Below are 19,185 nucleotides of genomic sequence, written 5' to 3' on the forward strand. Positions count from 1 at the left end.
CTTTATTTTTCCTCCGTGTTTGGATTCCTTTTGTTATCAGTGAACTAATAGAGAAAAAGTGCCCCACAGGTGAAACTAAACCAGGTTAAAAATAAACCAGAGATTGATGCTTATTTTCAAAACAGTATCAGAGAAGAAGCTAAAATTTTCCATTTGTGGAGATTACCCAACCTGGGTAGGAGAGTTTCAACAACTTTTGGTACAAATATTCTTCATTGTCCCTATTTTAATAGACGATTTCTTACCTGGAATGCCACTGGGTGGATGAACTTGGTAAACAACGGGTGTCTGTGCCCTGGAAAACTGTTTTGAAATGTTATCACAAGTGAGCATTTCATTAGAATATCCCAAACACAAACACAGGAAAGACAAGTCATTCCTTATACAGCATTTGGCTGAGGCACTAAATGATATGGCTCTTCAAATCACCTCAATCTACTTTTTTTATCTTCACAATATTTCTGTGGAGCAGAAATGGCAAATATTATGATAGCTCTTCCATAGATGAAGTAAAGGAATTCGATGAAGGTCACATAGGAGCTTGCTCTTGTACCGTAATGTCGAAACCTTAGCAGACCTCTTTCCACCTGCCAGACCCAGGGACACGTGTTACCAGAAGGAAAGCTAGGCGAGCCACACTTTAAAACACAAACCATTTAATGCCATAATTATAATTTGGCATTTGGGGTCTGGAAAGTTGTGTTTTTTTTTCCTACACAATAATTTGCTTATTTAAATTGAAAGGATTGCAACTTAAACTATTACCAGCCAGCAGGATGGCCGGGATTAGCAAACACAAAACAATTGGCAGTTGGAGAGGCACCCAGGCGAGGTGTCTATTGGGAAAATGAAAGGTGCCTGTTGGGAGAAAAACTATTCAAATGGATCAAGGAATGGAAGCAGCATTACTCCTTAAGTAGAAAGAAAGCACTGATGGAGGGGTGGAAGCCTGGAAAGCCGGGCCATGGCACCCCGAATCTTCTGGCAACGCCCCTCCCTCCAAAGTACTTCATCTGCTGACCACAAACTTCAAAAGTCAGGTGCAATGTCTGACTCGGTCACGGTTGTATCCCGGTACAGAGCCTGGGAGGCAGAAGGCATTCAAGTTTTCGTAAATGAATGGAATGGCCCCGTTTGAGATGACAGACTGTGTGCACAGAGAGAAGGAGGCACAGAAAGTTCAGTCTCACCTGTAGGTATCTGGGTTAGTCTCAGATCATCGCATTTCATAGTCACGGCCCACACAAAGCAACAAAGAGGTGCAAGACCTGACTGCCCAGGCCCAGGTGTGACCATTTAGCTAATGACTCTCCCAGGAAGACCAGGACCCCCAACTCCTCCAGCTGCCTAAACCACCACCACCATTTCCCACAACCTGCAGTGCTTCTCATTTGCAAAACAAAGACTGAAAATTATTTTGCCTGGTGTGCTTTCTGCACCCCAGGAGTCCACCTACCCAGGGAGAACATTACCAATGAATACTGCCTCGTTAATCAACAACTTTCATCAGACATCGAGAATCAACAGACATTTTCAGAAAGTTGAGGACCCCGCTTGGCAAATGCTGTTTTAAGTATTGATCCACACAGCTGCGCTGTCTACCATCAAGACTAATTTCCTCCTTTTCTAAAAGAGAGGGTTAGAAAATAGTTCACAGAAAATATGTAGAGTCAGGGGTCAAAATAAGAATCCTGTGACCTCACCAGTTGGGAACTGGCTCGAAACTCACCAAAAGATAGATTGATGCCATTGCACAGACATCTGCCAACCATATAACTCCCACAGCAGCCCCCGGTCTCTTCCTGCACCCGAGCCTTCACCTCCCACTGGGCGTCCTGCCTGCCATGGTCACTTCCACCAGAACTTTATCATAGGAGCCTCATGAGGTAGACCAATGGTTATTGCTCCTTTTCACGGATGTTAGGGAACATAATTCTTGATTTCTAACTTGCAGTCTAAAATCTAGCCATGTGTAAGCCTTCCACTGGAAGTGGCGTGGGGGTGGACAGGAAGATAACGATTCCTTTATCACCCCCTCCCAATTCCTCGGAGCATGATGGGGCACAGTCCAACCTCAAAAAAGGCTTCACTTGTAATTTTTTTTCTGAGCTGACACAACATAAAATGGTAGATTTCTAAGAGAAACAGTGCCCTGGTCACCCACCAAGCTAGAGACATGACAAAGTGAAAAATTAATGAGCTTCCAAACCGAGCTTCCCGCATGCTGATTTCTGAGACAAGACGGGACCAGCAGCAGCGAGATGGGGGTGGGGGTGGGAGGAAAGCAGGGGATTAGAATGACAGAGCCACAGCCACCAGCTGCTTGATAAACCTTGTGTGAGCTGTTGAACTTGTCGGTGCCTGCAGGGGACTCTTTGGAGTGGACCAAGGAGATGGAAATTAATTGCTCATATTCACGGTTACCCCAGTCCCAGTCCCAAAACTAAGAGTCACACTGTGTTTTATTTAGCTTAGACTGCCTCTCATTAACTGTGTCCCCTGTGGTTACTCGTCACCACGCCAAGCTGGTTGAACCACGGAAACACTTGTTTTCTTTGATGTGCAATTTTAGGCCCTGTTTTTCTTCTTTCCCTTCACTCTCCTCTCCAATCTCTAATAACGGAGAAATCTACTATCTGGGGTGAAAGGACGTCAAAAGCCCAAAGCAGCATGGTGATGAAGGAGCATGCTCGGCCATCCCTTTTCTGTCACACTCACTGCGACCCTGCGGAGTGGCTGTGCGGGACTTTGTAGGAAAGAATGACTTTTTCCATGCTGTGCCTTGACATAGAAGCAAAACTCCGGAAAAGAAGATTCTCTTGGCGTGAGAAACAAGTGAGAAAATGAGTATTGACAGCCAATTCCAAAATGGAAAAATGAGTTGCCTATAGAGAATGTGGATCATACTAGAGATGAATGTAGAAGATGGAGTCTTGTTCTAAAGGAGCATTAATTAGTGACTCAACTGTACTTTTACAAATGGAGGCACCCTATAAGAAGTGCAATCGTGTCAAAGAAATGCTTTTTGTTTTTTGTTTTTTTTTATTGATTTTTAGAGAGAGGGGAGAGAGAGAGAAGGGGGAGGAGCAGGAAGCATCAACTCCCATATGTGCCTTGACCAGGCAAGCCCAGGGTTTCGAACTGGCAACCTCAGTGTTCCAGGTCGACGCTTTATCCCACTGCGCCACCACAGGTCAGGCAAGAAATGCTTTTTATGAGAAGTCTAGAACCTACGTGTTCCGAAATTATTTAGGTGTAAAACTAATCTGAAATGGACAGTAGACTGAAACAAACAGAAAATGAAGCCCCACGATGCATATCAAGTCTCCAAAATAAGTTAGGCATTAGCTCATAAACCCTCCCCCCTTCCCGTTTCCTTTTAGCTCTGAGCTTGAAGGAGAATTCCATCAGTAAATGCCCATTCAGGAAGGAGGCAGATAGGTCCCTGAGACCCTTTACCGTACTGAGACTCAGGATGATCGCAGCTATAAAAGGAAACACTGATGCACACTGGTGGTCTTTGTGGCTCTTTTGTGAGCTTCAGTTTAGGTGAGGACCAGAATCAGATGCAGGTTCAAATCCTAGTTCTGCCATTTAATATCTGAGCAAATTTTTTATGGCACGAGCAAATTATTTAATCTCTCTGAGCCTCTAGTTGCTCATCTGTGAAAACAGTATAGTAAGTAGCTACCCCATAAAGTGGCTGTGATTATTAAATTAACGTGCATAAAGCATGGAGCTTGATACACAAGCGCTTTAATGCTTATCTTTCATTAGTATAGTCTGAGAAACCTTGTAAAGATCACCCACCTTTCCTCTTACCTGGCAAGACTCCCTGCCTCATTCATAACTTGCTTGTTGATAGCATAAACGCAGCCTCAGACCAGGCAAACATATCCCCTCATCCTAGAACTCACCTTGAAAGTACAGCTGTCTGGCAGTCCTGGGGTTGGGCTGCCTACCACCTGTCCCCCAGAGTATACTTCCAGCTGGTACGTGCCCTCATGTGCTTCGGACAGCAGAGACCTGAGGGGAGAAAGTGGAAATCCTTGGGAATTAAAAAGTGAAAAATGCCAACACTAGCCTTCCTTGAACACTTCAAATTCCCTCCCTGCACCTGTAAAGCAGAACTGATCAAGGATTCTTCTATTTTACTTTTGACCTCCTAGATTCACTCATCCGCTAGACCAGCGGTTCTCAACCTGTGGTTGAGAACCGCTACACTAGACTCTAGAGCAGGGGTCCCCAAACTACGGCCCCGCAGGCCACATACGGCCCCCTGCGGCCATTTATCCGGCCCCCACCGCACTTCCAGAAGGGGCACCTCTTTCATTGGTGGTCAGTGAGAGGAGCATAGTTCCCATTGAAATACTGGTCAGTTTGTTGATTTAAATTTACTTGTTCTTTATTTTAAATATTGTATTTGTTCCCATTTTGTTTTTTTACTTTAAAATAAGAGATGTGCAGTGTGCATAGGGATTTGTTCATAGTTTTTTTTAAGGTACGGCCCTCCAACAGTCTGAGGGACAGTGAACTGGCCCCCTGTGTAAACAGTTTGGGGACCCCTGCTCTAGAGACTGGATCCTTCAGCAAAAGAAGTTATGATTTTTTTTAATTGAAAGTTGCTAATTTTTTTTTAATCTGTTGTTTCTTAGAATCATAGGTTCACAGGACTTTAAGAGTTGATAGACATGTTGATAGATAATCTACTCCTTTTCATTTTTTAAAGAAATGACAGCTCCAGTCATATTAAGAGACTTATAGGTGAACATAGCAGGTTAAAAACAAAATGGGACTTGATTTCCAGGTTTTTTCTGACAAAAGGCATTGACTTTACTTGTTGCCCCTCCCCCTAAATTTTTTATTTCATAATCATCCAAGCAGTCCCAAAACACTTTATAGATCCATCAGGAGAACCCTAGACCTTCTCTCCTCTTTTCATGAATATTACAGCAATTTCTTTGCCTCTTTGAGGCTGCCATTTATGTTGATTTTTATAAGGGGAAACCTGATGAATAAGAAGCTAGATTTAAGAAGTGCCTTCCAACTACAATGAGATACCACCTCACTCCTGTTAGATTAGCTATTATCAACAAGACGGGTAATAGCAAATGTTGGAGAGGCTGTGGAGAAAAAGGAACCCTCATTCACTGTTGGTGGGACTGTAAAGTAGTACAACCATTATGGAGGAAAGTATGGTGGTTCCTCAAAAAACTGCAAATAGAACTACCTTATGACCCAGCAATCCCTCTACTGGGTATATACCCCAAAACCTCAGAAACATTGATACGTAAAGACACATGTAGCCCCATGTTCATTGCAGCACTGTTCACAGTGGCCAAGACATGGAAACAACCAAAAAGCCCTTCAATAGAAGACTGGATAAAGAAGATGTGGCACATATACACTATGGAATACTACTCAGCCATAAGAAATGATGACATCAGATCATTTACAGCAAAATGGTGGGATCTTGATAACATTATAAGGAGTGAAATAAGTAAATCAGAAAAAAACAAGAACTACATGATTCCATACATTGGTGGAACATAAAAATGAGACTAAGAGACATGGACAAGAGTGTGGTGGTTACCAAGGGTGGGGGGGGGGAGGGAGGACATGGGAGGGAGGGAGGGAGGGAGAGAGTTAGGGGGAGGGGGAGGGGCACAGAGAACTAGATAGAGGGTGACGGAGGACAATCTGACTTTGGGCGAGGGGTTTGCAACATAATTTGATGACAAAATAACCTAGACATGTTTTCTTTGAATATATGTACCCTGATTTATTAATGTCATCCCATTACCATTAATAAAAATTTATTAAAAAAAAAAAAAAAAAGAAGTGCCTTCCTTCCAAACCTCACCAAAGTCTTTAGTATGAACCTAACTATTTAAATCTGTACTGTCCAACGTGTTGGCCACTAGCCCTATGTGTTCATTGAGCACTTACAATGTGGCTAATCCAACAAAGATGTGTTCCAAGGGTAAATGACACACTAAATTTTGAAGATTTCATATGCAAAAAAAATGGATAGTTTCTCATTAATAATTTATACATTGACTACACATGAAATAACAATGTGTTGAGTTATTAAACTTAGTTTCACTTGTATCTTTTGACTCTTTTATGGGCTATGAGAAAATTTTAAATTACAGTTGTGGCTCACATTACATATTGAACGGGCAGTGCTGATTTAGATGTGACAATGCCTGGTTTTGTGAAAGCAGATATGTCTTTTAATGATAATGAGGATAATGAGAATGACAGTATTCCATTGATGATAAATTATATATTTTTATATTTGAATGTTAATTGAACTTGATAGTCATCTTCCAATGAATGAATATTTTTCTTTCTCTAAAAAGATGATGTAAAATCAATGGTGCATCTTAAAATTATTCATTCGTTGGGATTGATAAGATAGAGGTAAATCTTCGGAGCTTTCACTTATTTCTTGGTAAGTTCTTATAGAAATATATATTCCCAAATATATCATAAAACCTAAGGAAAATATAAAACCCAGTGTTAAGACTAACGGTAGTGCTATCAGGATGTCAACAGATATCTACTGAGCATCTTCAATTTGCAAGGTATTGTCCTAAGCATCATAAGGACTACAAGGGTGAGGCTAAAAAGATCCTTTGTCCTCAAAGCACTTAATTCTAGAAGGAGAATCTAACAAATTGGCAACTGACATAAGTGTCATGAGAAACACAGGGTTGAGGAAATAAGGTCACTAGGGCTACATATGTTATGCTTTTGCTTAAATTATAAAAAGGTCCCGGTTCAGAAAACAAGTCGTGCATGCACACACACATCTTTTGGATGAATTACTAAAAGGTGCTCCTTCCTCAAAGTTGTTGCAGCCATAGCCTGGATTTCAACCCCTACTTGTCTCCCTTTCAAAGAAAGGAAAGATCATATTCAACTGGATGTACAGAGAAGAGGTGGCCTTTGGAATATGGTTGGTTAGAATTTCAATAGAGATGGAAAAGGGGGAGCCTTTCTGGAAGAGGCAACAGAAAGTGAAAGGAAGTGACAAGTTTTTTCCTCTCAGCCAATGATCCACTTTCATGCAGCAGCTCTAAGACATGAGTAGAGAAAGAATGAACTAGTGTAAACTTTACAGGTCAACAAAAACTTAGAACAACCGATTATCTGTAATGCTATACAAAGCATAGCAAACTCAGCAAACACACTGAGGACTAAAGTAAATTTTCTTTCTAGCTGGCTTTGAGATTATGCACAATTATTACAATTATGCTATTCCAAAAGATGAGTTCTTTAAATGACAAAATAGTACCATATATTGAAATCTTAATAGATATAGAGCTCCTTGAAAAATAAAAAAAAAAAAAGCTGAAAACACAGTATAGCCCCTCTTTATAAATCTCAAAATTCTTAAAATTCTTCACCATATTTTCATCCCCCCTTAAGCCCTGATAGGGATCTTTTAAGAAGGATATTCACATGGAACATTTTAAAGGACTATAGCAGATAATTGCAGCCACAGCAAGAGCAGCTCTAAATTGCCTCTTAAAAACCACTGAGATAAGCAAAGCACTTGTCCTGTCTGATTTCATTCCGGGGCAGGCGTACCTGGTCCTGCACATCACCACCGGCAAATCCGAGAAGACAGGAGAGACGTCGCAGGGGATGCCGGGCAGCGCCGGCACAGCCACACTCACCAGGTGTACTTCCAGCTGAGAGCCGTTGCTGGGGTAAAGGAGACTGGACTCCAAATCTAAGCATAAGGAAAAGGGCAGAGTTGTGATCCATACAAGAGAATACAAAAACATGGCCACACGGGGGCAATGTGAGACACTGAGTTTGCCTAAGGATTAAATTAATACTCCTCGTTTCCAAAGGCATTTATGACTGCTACATAAACTCCTGTTTTCATTTATAAGTTTATTTCAAAGGTTTTATCTCTTCAAGTCCATCCACTTAAACCCAGGGAAGAATATTTCAACCCTCGAAATTATTCTTTACTGTGGTAGAGATGGACACAGTAAGCTATGGCTTAGGAGCTCCTGTAAATTTATCTAAAAGAGAGCCAAGATTCTGTGGAGGGCACACATTGCCGAGTACTATGCTAAGTGCTTCCGTATCTCACTTAGGGTTCCTAGAGTCCCGTCCCACAGCCTGGGATAAGGAAGTAGACATATAATGTGCTCTGTTTCTGTGACATTAGCAAGTGAGCATCTGGAAACAGAAGTTGGTCACCTCTTTCAGTGGGTTGACTCACCTCTTTTCAGACTCTCTTTTACACGTGTCCTTAGACAAGGAAGAAAACCAAAGACTTACACTCTTTAGGACTTTTCAAATTCATAATTGAAAAACTTGCATTTGGTAAGACACAAACCTACCATCAAAAATGACCTTGATCCATGTTCCCCCCGCAAGGCTACCTTCCTCGGGTTCCATGTGGAAACTCAGGCAAGACACTGCAAACAGGTGAGGAAAACACTGGTTTTGAAGGTCAGTTTTAATCCACCAGCTTCTCCGGTTGTATGAAGCAAAATCGAGCATTTATCAGAATTGCCAGAAGGGTTTGACAAAGCACAGGTTGCTGGCCCCACTCCCAGAGTTTCTGGGTCATAACACAAGACTTACACTTCTGACTAGGTGTTGCTGGTGCAACTGATGTAGGGATCACATCTTCAAAACTCCTATTTGAAGGAAAGTTTTGACTGATTCTCTCATCTTAGACATCCAAAAGCCCAGTGTTCACCAGAATAATCCTGAATTTCTACTCTCTCCAGAAAGAACTTCAAGGGCACCGTTAGTACCTACTTCAACCCATAATATCTCTTCTCTCTTGATCCCACCTTTTAATAAGGTAGTCATATTTCATTGTAAAGTCAGCACTCATTTCTCGTATTTCCACTTCCCGGAGAAGTGGAGAAAGTTCTAGACGCTGTCTCTATTTCAATCCTCCTGCTCAGTATACCATCTCTGGTTTCCCTTTAGTTTTGAATACATGATCAGAATGACTCTCCAAATAGCTACAAAATTCTCTAGATTTTTGCCTTGTCTTTACAGAAAGAGGCTGAAGCATGAACCAGTGCTGGAATTTCCTTAAAATAAAAGATTAAAAGAAGCACTATAGACTTCCCATGCTAGGATAGATTGGGTCTCCCGTAGAAACTAATGGCTAAACATGACCTTAATTAATCATTCATTTTCAAAGATTTTCCTGAATATGCTGTGGCCAAGAAAACCAATAAAAATCAGTGAGGTCATAGATAAGAAAAGTGTTATCTACAGAACACTTTTTAGTTTCTGTGTCAGAAAAGTTAAGTGGTAATCCAGGCCACCCTAACTCTGGCTAGCCTGGGGCTTCCACATGCAGCTACATGGGTGGTACATTGCACAACCAAGGGTGATGGGGAATCAGTCACAACAAAGCAATTTATTCATGGCAGCCCCAGTAAGACCTGTCCATGCTTATACCTCAAAGGTGCATTAGATACTTCTCTCTAAAGAACAGAGGATAACCAAATTCACAGAGAAAATTAGAGACATCATTTTTAAAAAAAGAGATTTTAATGCATGGTCATTAATTGCTAAAACAAGACAAGTTACTCCCTTTGGGAAGATAAAACAATAAAACCTAGAAAGAATTACATCATGTGACCCAAAAAAAGAATTAAAGAAAGAAAGTTATAAGTTATCATTAAAAGCTCTAGATTATAAAAGAAACCTTCACTGGTCATTAAAAATTGAAGGATATATTCATAACTATTTAATATATAACCTCAACTACTAAGCAGAAAAGGATTATTAAGCAGAGAAAATTTAAACCCAGCACAGATACTTTAATGCTTCCCCCCCCAAATAATATTGTAAGAATAAATAAACTAGTTTTGAAGGTACATTGTTGTTTTCTATCTATAATTCCTTCAAAATACATCCTACTTACCTGCCAAAAGTAGTATTTCAACACTTTTCAGAAAGATCAGCCAAGCAATCATCATTTCGTCCATTTAAGTCAATCCTCTCAAAATTGCTCAAACATGAAAAGCATTTTCAATTTTGATTGGAGCAGCATAGCGTTTGTGCTTTATAAAAAATAAAATTAAAAATTACTATAATTTGCTGCTTATTTATTATTACTGTGCTATATTAAAACTTGGGAAATTAAGGAAGCGATACCAATATGGCCCTAGAGTATTCTAAGGGACCCACTATCTTCCCAAGCTCTGGTGAAAAAGATAATCTATGAATTGTATATGAAATCATCCATTTCACCCCATTCCCTTGTCCCACAAACTTATTTTATGCATGTATAAGTTGGGTATATAATAACCTCTCTCATTAATTCATAATTGAACTAAAGCTTAATTTTAAAAAGTAAATAAGTTCTAGATATCTATTATATCTAGATATAAAATAAAATACTAGTTAATGGTGAGTCAGTGGAGAAGGTTTTGTTTGTTTGTTTGTTCAGTTGCTTTTTGGAAGAACCTATCTTCCAAGAAACAATCAACATAAAAAGTAGCAAGCTTAGGCCCTGGCCGGTTGGTTTAGTGGTAGAGCATCAGCCTGGCATGTGGGAGTCCAGGGTTCGATTCCTGGCCAGGGCACACAGGAGAGGCGCCCATCTGCTTCTCCCCCCTCCCCCTCTCCTTCCTCTCTGTCTCTCTCTCTTCCCCTCCCGCAGCCAAGGCTCCATTGGAGCAGTTTGCCCGGACGCTGAGGAGGGCTCTGTGGCCTCTGCCTCAGGCGCTAGAATGGCTCTGATTGCAGCAGAGCAAAGTCCCAAAGTGGGCAGAGCATCGCCCCCTGGTGGGCGAGCCGGGTGGATCCCGGTTGGGTGCATGCAGGAGTCTGTCTGACTGCCTCCCTGTTTCCAACTTCAGAAAAGAAAAAAAAAAAAAAGTCGCAAGCTTAACATAGTAAATGTTAGGTATAGTATCGGGTTGAAAAATATGGTACTAATGGGAATTTGGAGAAAATTATGTTATCCTCACAGCAGAGGAGTAAGGGAGGGAAGAAACAGAGGAAGGAAGAAAGAAACAGAGGAAGGAACAGCTGGACCCTCCAAACTAGACCCCATGACCTCACTGTTTCTGTATCCACTCCACAATGTCCAGTATGCCAGACCTATTTTTCTTAAACGTTGCCTTCTTTGTGCTCTTTTTCTGTTTAAAGCTTTTAATTCAACACAAAACTTCTGTCACTTGTAAAATGATGATAAGAATACTTCTTAGGAATTTTTTCAAGATCGATTGCAGTGGTACATATAAAGAAATAACAGGGTCTGGCACAAAGGAGCCACTCAACAAAAGTTACTTTTTCTTCCACGGGCTTTGTGTTTCCGTTGGAAAGCCCTCTCTCTGGCTATACAGTCTTGCTCTGACCTGGCCCCACTCCCTTTGCAAGCTGCTCCAAGGTGAGCCCAGCACTGCTGTTACCGCACCATCTCTCAGACAAGCCTTCCACACATCAGCCTCTGTCTTGGCTCCTGCTAGTTGCTTCCTAGAGTGAGGAGGCCCTGATTGCTCAGATCCAGCTCCCAGGTCAACCACTGGTCACTTTTCTCAATGACATCCTCCAATGCTCCATCTCTTTATAATCTTAAACTTCCTCTTCTGCAACTGAGCAGCTAGAAGGGGTGGGTCACTAGCATGGACGTGGTCCGTTTGGAGGCCATGAGGCTGCACTGGAGACAGATACCGCAGCAACAATATAGGCACATGCTAGTGAAAACATAGATTAAGATAATATTCCCCAAATACAATTGAGCCTGGAACAACGAGGTAGTTAGGCGCACCAAACCCTTGTGCATTGAAAATGCATGTTTAACTTCTGACTTCCCAGAAACTTAACGATGGTCACCCTTTGCATCCACAGATTCAACCAGCCTCATATTGGAAATAGCACCTTCAATCTACAGTTGGAATCTTCAGTTGAGAATATGAAAATACTGTTTTTGATCCCAGGTTGGTTAAATCCATGGATTCCAAACCCACAGATGTGTGAAACTCACAGTTACAAACTGTCAACTGTATTTATTTAAAAAAAAATTCACATATGGTGGACCCATAAGTTCAAATCCATGTTGTTCAAGAGTCAACTGTAATTAAATTTTTCTATCAAATACCCCATGCTCAGAACCAGTGATTTATTAAGTCCCCTAGACTGGGGATCAGATCACTGAGGTCATTCGCCTGTGTCCTCATTTGATTAAATAAAAATGATACATTAGCAGACTTATCAGTTATGCAGGAACATATAATGTCCTGCTTGGAGAACGGCACAGGTGCCTCCCTGCAAGGCAGTTATAATGCCCAAGGCCATCCTATTTGGAGGACTGTTTGTCTAATTAGAGATATTTCAGCGTTTAGTAGGGACAGGCTTTGCCAGCCATCATTTGAGGTTTGCTGGGTAAATTGAGTAAGAGCTTCTGTGTGTGCTATAATGTCCTCCAAGTCAGTAGAGGGAACAAAGATGGCGGTTAAATGATCTACCAGTGGAAAACGGAATGTGCCCACCTGGCCTTGGGGAGGTTGACAGCTTTGAGAGCCTGACCAGGTTGTGTATACCATACATGCTGACTGGGAGAGGCAGCACTGTCGGACATGGGGAGATGCACTGGAAGTGGGAAATGCCATCCCAGGACCCCTAATTGTTCCCCTCTTTCAATAGTGCATGTCCCATTCCAGGTATAGTGCGTTTCTATAGGTCCAGTGTACAGCAGGACATTGGAGTCCTAGTGGAGATTAATTCCCCCTCACCCATTGGGGTGTCCCATTGTAAATTCCAGTAGATAATGCCTTTTCCAGGCCTGAGGGGGCTTGCTGCTCTCAGCAGCGTCGCATGTTGATCCACAGTAAAAGCAGGGCAATGTCTATATCTTGTGACACCCATACCTTCACTGTGTTGGGTGTCCCAGTAGAGGTTCCCAGCCTCTATGAGACCACACACTCTACTGCTTGACCATTCCAATGTATTAGAGCCTGGGATAGCTCTTTAGTCTACCTGGCCACTGTGTTGTTTTTTGTTTTTTATACCTGTTAGTAATTTAATCTGCTGCTCTTATATTCCATTTTTCCTTTCTACTAACCCTGCTGCTTACAGGTTATAGAGGAGGTGGGACCTCCATTCAGTGTCATGCTCTTTTGTCCAGTCTTGTACATCATGACCGTTGAACTGTATCCTCCAATCACTGTCCATGTGACAAGGGTATCTGTACATGCTACTCAGCTTCTCTAGTCCCCTCCTGTGGCAGCCTGGTTTGTGTAGCCACAGGGAAACTCGGGTATGCCAGACGCAGTGTCCATAAAAAGCAAGGCATATTTAGAACCCTCACTGAATATAATCGATTTGCCAAGCTTCACCAGTTGGGAACTCCAGTGGATGGTCCCAGACTTCTTTGATAGTGTCCTTGGATATTGTTTAGAACACAGGATTTGCTATTACGGCAGGAACCAAGTCACTGTATTTCAAGGACAAGCCAGCACTCTTGGCAATATGCCCTTTCCCATGTGCTGTGGTGCCCACTCTGCCTGTGCACCCAATGTGCTGTATCTACTGCAGGGTCCACTGCCCAGGCTCACGCGCAGGCTAGGGCATCCTTTCCTCGTTGCCGGTGGTCAGTGCCTTATGAGCTGAGACATGGAAAACAGTGAGGACTGCCTCAGGCTCCTGCAGGTGAACCCAATGTCTTTCCATTCACCCTGACCCCACAAGTGCTTATTCATGACCATTTACCTCCTGGCTTCCCATTATCCAATCCAGAGGGTTAGTCTCTTTAGAACAGCCCAACTCTCAGAGCAAAAGGGTAAAAGTCAGGCCTCAAAGTGAGCACCATCCAAACCTCTCTGAGTTCAACCCACTGGCAGTTATGGTTCTTTCCTGTTTCTATCCAGATGGTGTCAATCCTGGGCTGAATAGTGACTGCAGTCCATGCAGGCCAGCTGCCCTGACTAGACCCAGGTGTATACCAGCCATCAGCAGAAAGTCCCCCCATTCCTCTCTACAGACTACAGGGGCCACCACAGGAGTAGAAGTGGGGGCACTTGGAAGATCTGCCTTCTCTCCTGGGCTGAGTAGCACCTGCCTTTCTAGAGAGAGGGCAGTGGTAGACGCCGGGCTCCTCTACTGCAAATACACATGCCACTTAGTCAAAATGGGGGGGGGTTGAGCTATGGTAGGGGTGGCTTAATGGAACATAGTCTCAAACCACCCCTTGACAAGCAAGAAAGATCTTCCCATGATCTGCTGTTTCTTCAGGAGAGGCTTACATGGGGGAGTGCTGTGTGCACAGCTAGAGCTGGTGCTCTATGGGGCTATATCACGTTTCTGCACCTTCCAGGGCTGGGACCAAAATCCTCGGGGTGCTCTCTCCTTCTGTTGTCTCTGCCACAGCATCCAACCCATATCTTCTGGAGCCATAGATACATCTAACTCAAATAGTAGTCCTGCTTGGGAGAGGCCCTGCACCGTATCAGTCATAGCTTCTGGGACAATGAGCATTTTACAACCAAATGACTTCCCAAAACTTGATGCTAGTGCCTGGGTTTTGAATTTTCTGTGGGTTCACTGCCAGCCTCTCCCTTGCAGATGGTCCTGCAGAGTCTGCAGAGTGTCCTGCAGCAGAGACAAGTCTTCACATGTGAACATTATGTCATCAATGCAATGAGCCCAGTGTACTGACGTGGGGAAGGAGAGCAGGGACAGATGTCAGGTTACCATTCCACGACATATTGTGAGAGGTTGTGCAGGTAGCCTTACGGAAGCACTTGAAATGTCCATTGTTGTCCTTCCCACGTGAAGTCACATTGATCTTGCGACTCAGCAACTAGGGATATACTGAAAAAAGAGCATTGTCTATGTCCAGTAGAGCGTGGTACAGTTCTAAGGTCACGGTCAAGGTATCTAAGAGGGCAGCAATGCAGGGCACAGCTGAACGGATGAAAGGCACCACCTTTCTTAATTCTCGGTGACCCATGGTCATTCTCCATGAGCCACCGGCATTTATACTGGACGTACCAAGCTGGAGAAAGCACTATGGGCAGGACATGCAAGACTCATTCCAAGTTATTCCTATTTCCTTATGCCCTCCCAGGCAATGTATATTGTTTGACAGTTACCATTCTTCCACGGGGTGACAGACTTATTGGTCCCCTCAGCACTGGTTTGATTATTCTAACTGGGGGCAGAATTCACCATAGAGGTTTGCAGAGTTTGACCATATAGGATATCAATGCCCAATATGTTCTCTGGTATTGAAGAGATAAAAATCTTGTATTCCTAGGCCCTCCGGTTGGCTCAGTGGTAGAGCGTCGGCCTGGCGTGCAGAAGTCCCGGGTTCGATTCCTGGCCAGGGCACACAGGAGAAGCGCCCATCTGCTTCTCCACCCCTCCCCCTCTCCTTCCTCTCTGTCTCTCTCTTCCCCTCCTGCAGCGAGGCTCCATTGGAGCAAAGATGGCCCAGGCGCTGGGGATGGCTCCTTGGCCTCTGCCCCAGGCGCTAGAGTGGCTCTGGTGGCGACAGAGCGACGCCCCGGAGGGGCAGAGCATCGCCCCCTGGTGGGCAGAGCATTGCCCCCTGGTGGGCGTGCTGGGTGGATCCTGGTCGGGCGCGTGCGGGAGTCTGTCTGACTGTCTCTCCCCGTTTCCAGCTTCAGAAAAAATACAAAATATATATATATATATTGTATTCCTGTGGGGCAGAAAGCCAATCTGCAGTATCCAAATGACCTTCCTGACCATAACCATCTGTCCTCTGTAACCATTAATAGTGCTGAGGCAGGCAGAAGATCCTGACAATTACCATGTGTTAGAGTACATTCAGGGCCAGTATCAATCAGAGCTATGACCTTTTGTTTATTTCTGGGGGACCCGTGAATAATGAGCTCAACAAGAGGCCTCCAAACAGCTCTCCCGGCCCTCACCTGGAACGCAGGCTTGGCCTGTACCTTATACCTGGGGCCCGGGAGGTTTCCACCCCTATGGGACTGTATCCCTGAGACTTCTGCTGGAGCAGACAGGGCATCAGGGATGGTAGGGGCAGGTGGGCGCATCTGTACTGCTGTTCAGGTTTGCAGGCTGACCAAACACCGCATTAGGTAGCCAGTCTATCTTTTCAGATGAGCAGCAAGAAGATCAAACCTCATTTCCTACCATGTTACTTTCATTGGATCCTTTACAGCCAATTGGAATAGTCTTTTGGGTCGAGTTCCCTCTCAGTCACAGGTTTCCTCATAGCCAGTGCCCATTTCCAGGACTTGTCAGTTTCACCCAGCTCAGCCCAACATCATAAATGTCTTGTCCCATGACGGGGCTCAGCATGGATATCAGCGCCCCCAACAGGTGCTGGGGGCTATCTTGGCTTCCATTCCTGCAGTGACTGTGGCTCAGTCAGGACCTTTAGAGACAGAGGCATAGATGGCCTGTCTTATTCTCAATTCCCTAGGAATTATTTGTACCTCCTCTCTAGATTTCCCGGGTGTGATATGCTTAGGGAGATTCCCCTCATTGGGCAATCTTCTCTGCAGGCTTGAATAATTTAATTATAAGGGAGTAAGGTCCTGAACTCCAACCCCTTCCTGCACAGCACCCTGCAGGCTCTACCAAAGGACAGAGTGTTTGGTGATGTTGCTCTCTTTTTTTCTTTCTCTTTCTGCCTCCTGCCAGATTAGAAAAATGCCACATCACCACTATGCCCCACTTCATTCCTTAGTTGCACTGACTACACTGGATAGCAAGGCCTTTTGCTGGAACTGGAAGCTGTATCAAGAAGCTCGCTGGGCCTATATTCCCTCTTCATGCACGTTTCCTGAAGTGGGGGCTGCCCGCTTGACTGGGGTGGTGTTTGCTTAGCTTTGGCTTTCCTTGGTACTAAAAATCGGACAGCCTGGGGCATTTCTTGCATTCAGCTGTCAATCACCGGGACATCTTCCCCTTTGTTCCTCTCACTTCTCCAGGGATAGAGTTCCCATCAGGTTCTGTCACAGACTTCAGATCTTAACTCAAGTCAGCACATGTCCTCCTAGCTTGCAAAACAGCATGCTAAGCTCTCCAACTTACTGTCCTGCTCACACATTTGTCCACCAGCCCCGAGGTGGACAACTGCGAATTCTTCTCCAACCTCTGTTCTTCTCCCAACTTTCTAACTTGAGTTTCAGCCCCCAGTTGGACATTGGTGGCCTGTGGAACTGCACACAGAACATTCTTAAGGACAGGGGATGGGTGAAAAGCCCGCGACAGCTGGGTCCAGCTCTGGGGACCGTCCCACAAGTCCAGGCCATTCCAGCCTCCTCGTCCTTTCCTCCCTGGACCTCTTGTTTGTGTCCTGTGCAGCCTGGACCAGATGGCAGTGCCACATGTGCCTATTCTCCTGACTGTCCCTTCCTCGGAGAGGACTTCTGTTTCTACAACCGTCTTAGTGGAAACGTCCCACACAGCACTCAGTAATTCTAACACTGGTGAATACACATTTGGATAATCTAAGCTTGGGCTCACCTAATTTGAAAGAAATAACTTACACACACTTGGGACGGGCAGAATTCACGGGAGCCGAGCTGAGCAGCCAGGGGCCTTACGTAGCACCCTGATGCCTGCTCTCTGCCCAGCTGCACTCCCAGGCACTCCCAAGTCAGAGGGCACGGATATAATACTATGAAAATCACTGGCTCTAAAATTTTCGGAAAGTTAAAAAATGTACAGAATTAAACACATGGACATATTACTAAAGATATGTTTAATTTTTATTTTTAAGAAATGCCAACACTAGCAAAAATAGTTACACCATTTCAGAGAATAGATATGCCACAATTAATGTCCGGAAAAAGAATATTTGACAAATAACTTAGAATTAATTTACAGATATGTCCTGATTAAGACAGTCTAATACTATATAAAATCATCTACATTTAATTCAAATCACAAACATTTATTGTATGCCTAATATACGCTGGGCACTGGGCCCGGAGCTGGGAAAACTGAGGCAAATAACCTGCGTTCCTGCCCTCAAGTCCCTAGCTGATGGTGTCTTGCGTTTATGAAAGGAATATTAAAATTTCCAGGTTGATTTGGCATGTGTATCTTTGAGCTGCAATATGCCCTACATGCTTACATCTATTTGGAATACAATTCATTTTTGAAACATTCCATTTTCAGAAATGCACTTACTACATAGAGAAAGGTACACAGTAGTATATGCTACTTAGTCCGAAAGAACGGACTCTAACTTGCTTGTTACACGCAACAGAATACCCCCCCCCCCATGGGAGAGTGCACTTCCAGCCTTGCTGTACGATTTTCACATTTCATCTCGGCAGTCACGCCCCAGCCTAGAACAATGGAAGTAGGTATTCACACACTGGTTTTCTTAAAGCCTTCTGTTCAAACTTGTATCTTTTCCTCTAGAGGAGAGCAATCAAGTCAATAATAAGTGTAACTTTTCTTAATATGGTTAATACACAAATTCTTCCTAAGGATAAATTCAGCCTCCAGTCAATTCTTTAAACCAGAACATTTTCAGCCAGAAGAGCACTGTGTGCATTTGGTCAAGTATATTCTCTCTCCTGTCACTCTCTCTTCTCTCACTGCTCCCATCCTCCTCATCCTCTCTTCCTCCCTCCCCAAAACGGAGCTGCAAGATGCCCATTTCCCTTTGTTCACCACGACCTTGGCAAGAGATGCGATACCAAGAAAACAGACAGCAGAGACATTTTTGATCAAACAGTACCTTTTTCCTGTTTCTTTCTCAAGACTCAAGGGAGAAGTTGTCTTTCTTTTCCAAATGATCTTGTTCCTCTATGTCAAGAAACGATGGCCGTGTTATCTGGTTAGAGCCCAGCCTGCAGCTACCGTGCAGGTAACTCACGCTGGACTGTAACTCACCTAACTTGTTTGTCCTGGCCAAATGTGTGCCAAAGTAAAAGTTCAGAGCCAGCCCTCAGGCAGGTTTAATGATTAACACAAGCCATTTGGGATTTTTCCTTAGGACCCTTTACTAATGACCAAAGAAAGGGTGTCTTACATTTTTCTCCACTTACTGCATGTGCCCCAGACAAGAATTTTAAGTAAAAGTCCAGCTAGTAAGTCAAACAGGCATTCAAAGATTGAAAGAATTTGCCAGTAAATCAGTGACCAAACACAGGATGCAGGAAGAAGGACCCGCGGAGGGCAGGTCCCCCTTCACGAGAGGACTCTGGCTTTTCTTCCTGA

At 43.7% G+C, this 19,185-nt stretch overlaps 1 protein-coding gene across 6 annotated transcripts in view; it reads right to left on the reverse strand.

Annotated features, from left to right (window-relative positions):
- PKHD1 (PKHD1 ciliary IPT domain containing fibrocystin/polyductin) overlaps positions 1–18,863 on the reverse strand; it is a 495,803-nt gene extending 476,940 nt beyond the window's left edge. For all 6 annotated transcript variants that reach the window (XR_010728191.1, XM_066252548.1, XM_066252523.1 and 3 more), the window contains exons 1-6: positions 18,704–18,863; positions 9,926–10,064; positions 8,370–8,447; positions 7,600–7,744; positions 3,918–4,026; positions 246–303 (exon numbers count right to left, since the gene is read on the reverse strand). Coding sequence is in view for 5 of the 6 variants with exons in the window: in XM_066252548.1 (XP_066108645.1) it covers positions 246–303; positions 3,918–4,026; positions 7,600–7,744; positions 8,370–8,447; positions 9,926–9,989 (454 nt within the window). In the remaining variant the exon portion in view is untranslated. The remainder of the gene's footprint in view (positions 1–245; positions 304–3,917; positions 4,027–7,599; positions 7,745–8,369; positions 8,448–9,925; positions 10,065–18,703) is intronic.
- Positions 18,864–19,185: the final 322 nt, after the last annotated feature.

The sequence above is a fragment of the Saccopteryx bilineata genome, chromosome 1 (genome assembly GCF_036850765.1).
Source record: "Saccopteryx bilineata isolate mSacBil1 chromosome 1, mSacBil1_pri_phased_curated, whole genome shotgun sequence".
In the NCBI taxonomy this organism is placed as follows: domain Eukaryota; kingdom Metazoa; phylum Chordata; class Mammalia; order Chiroptera; family Emballonuridae; genus Saccopteryx; species Saccopteryx bilineata.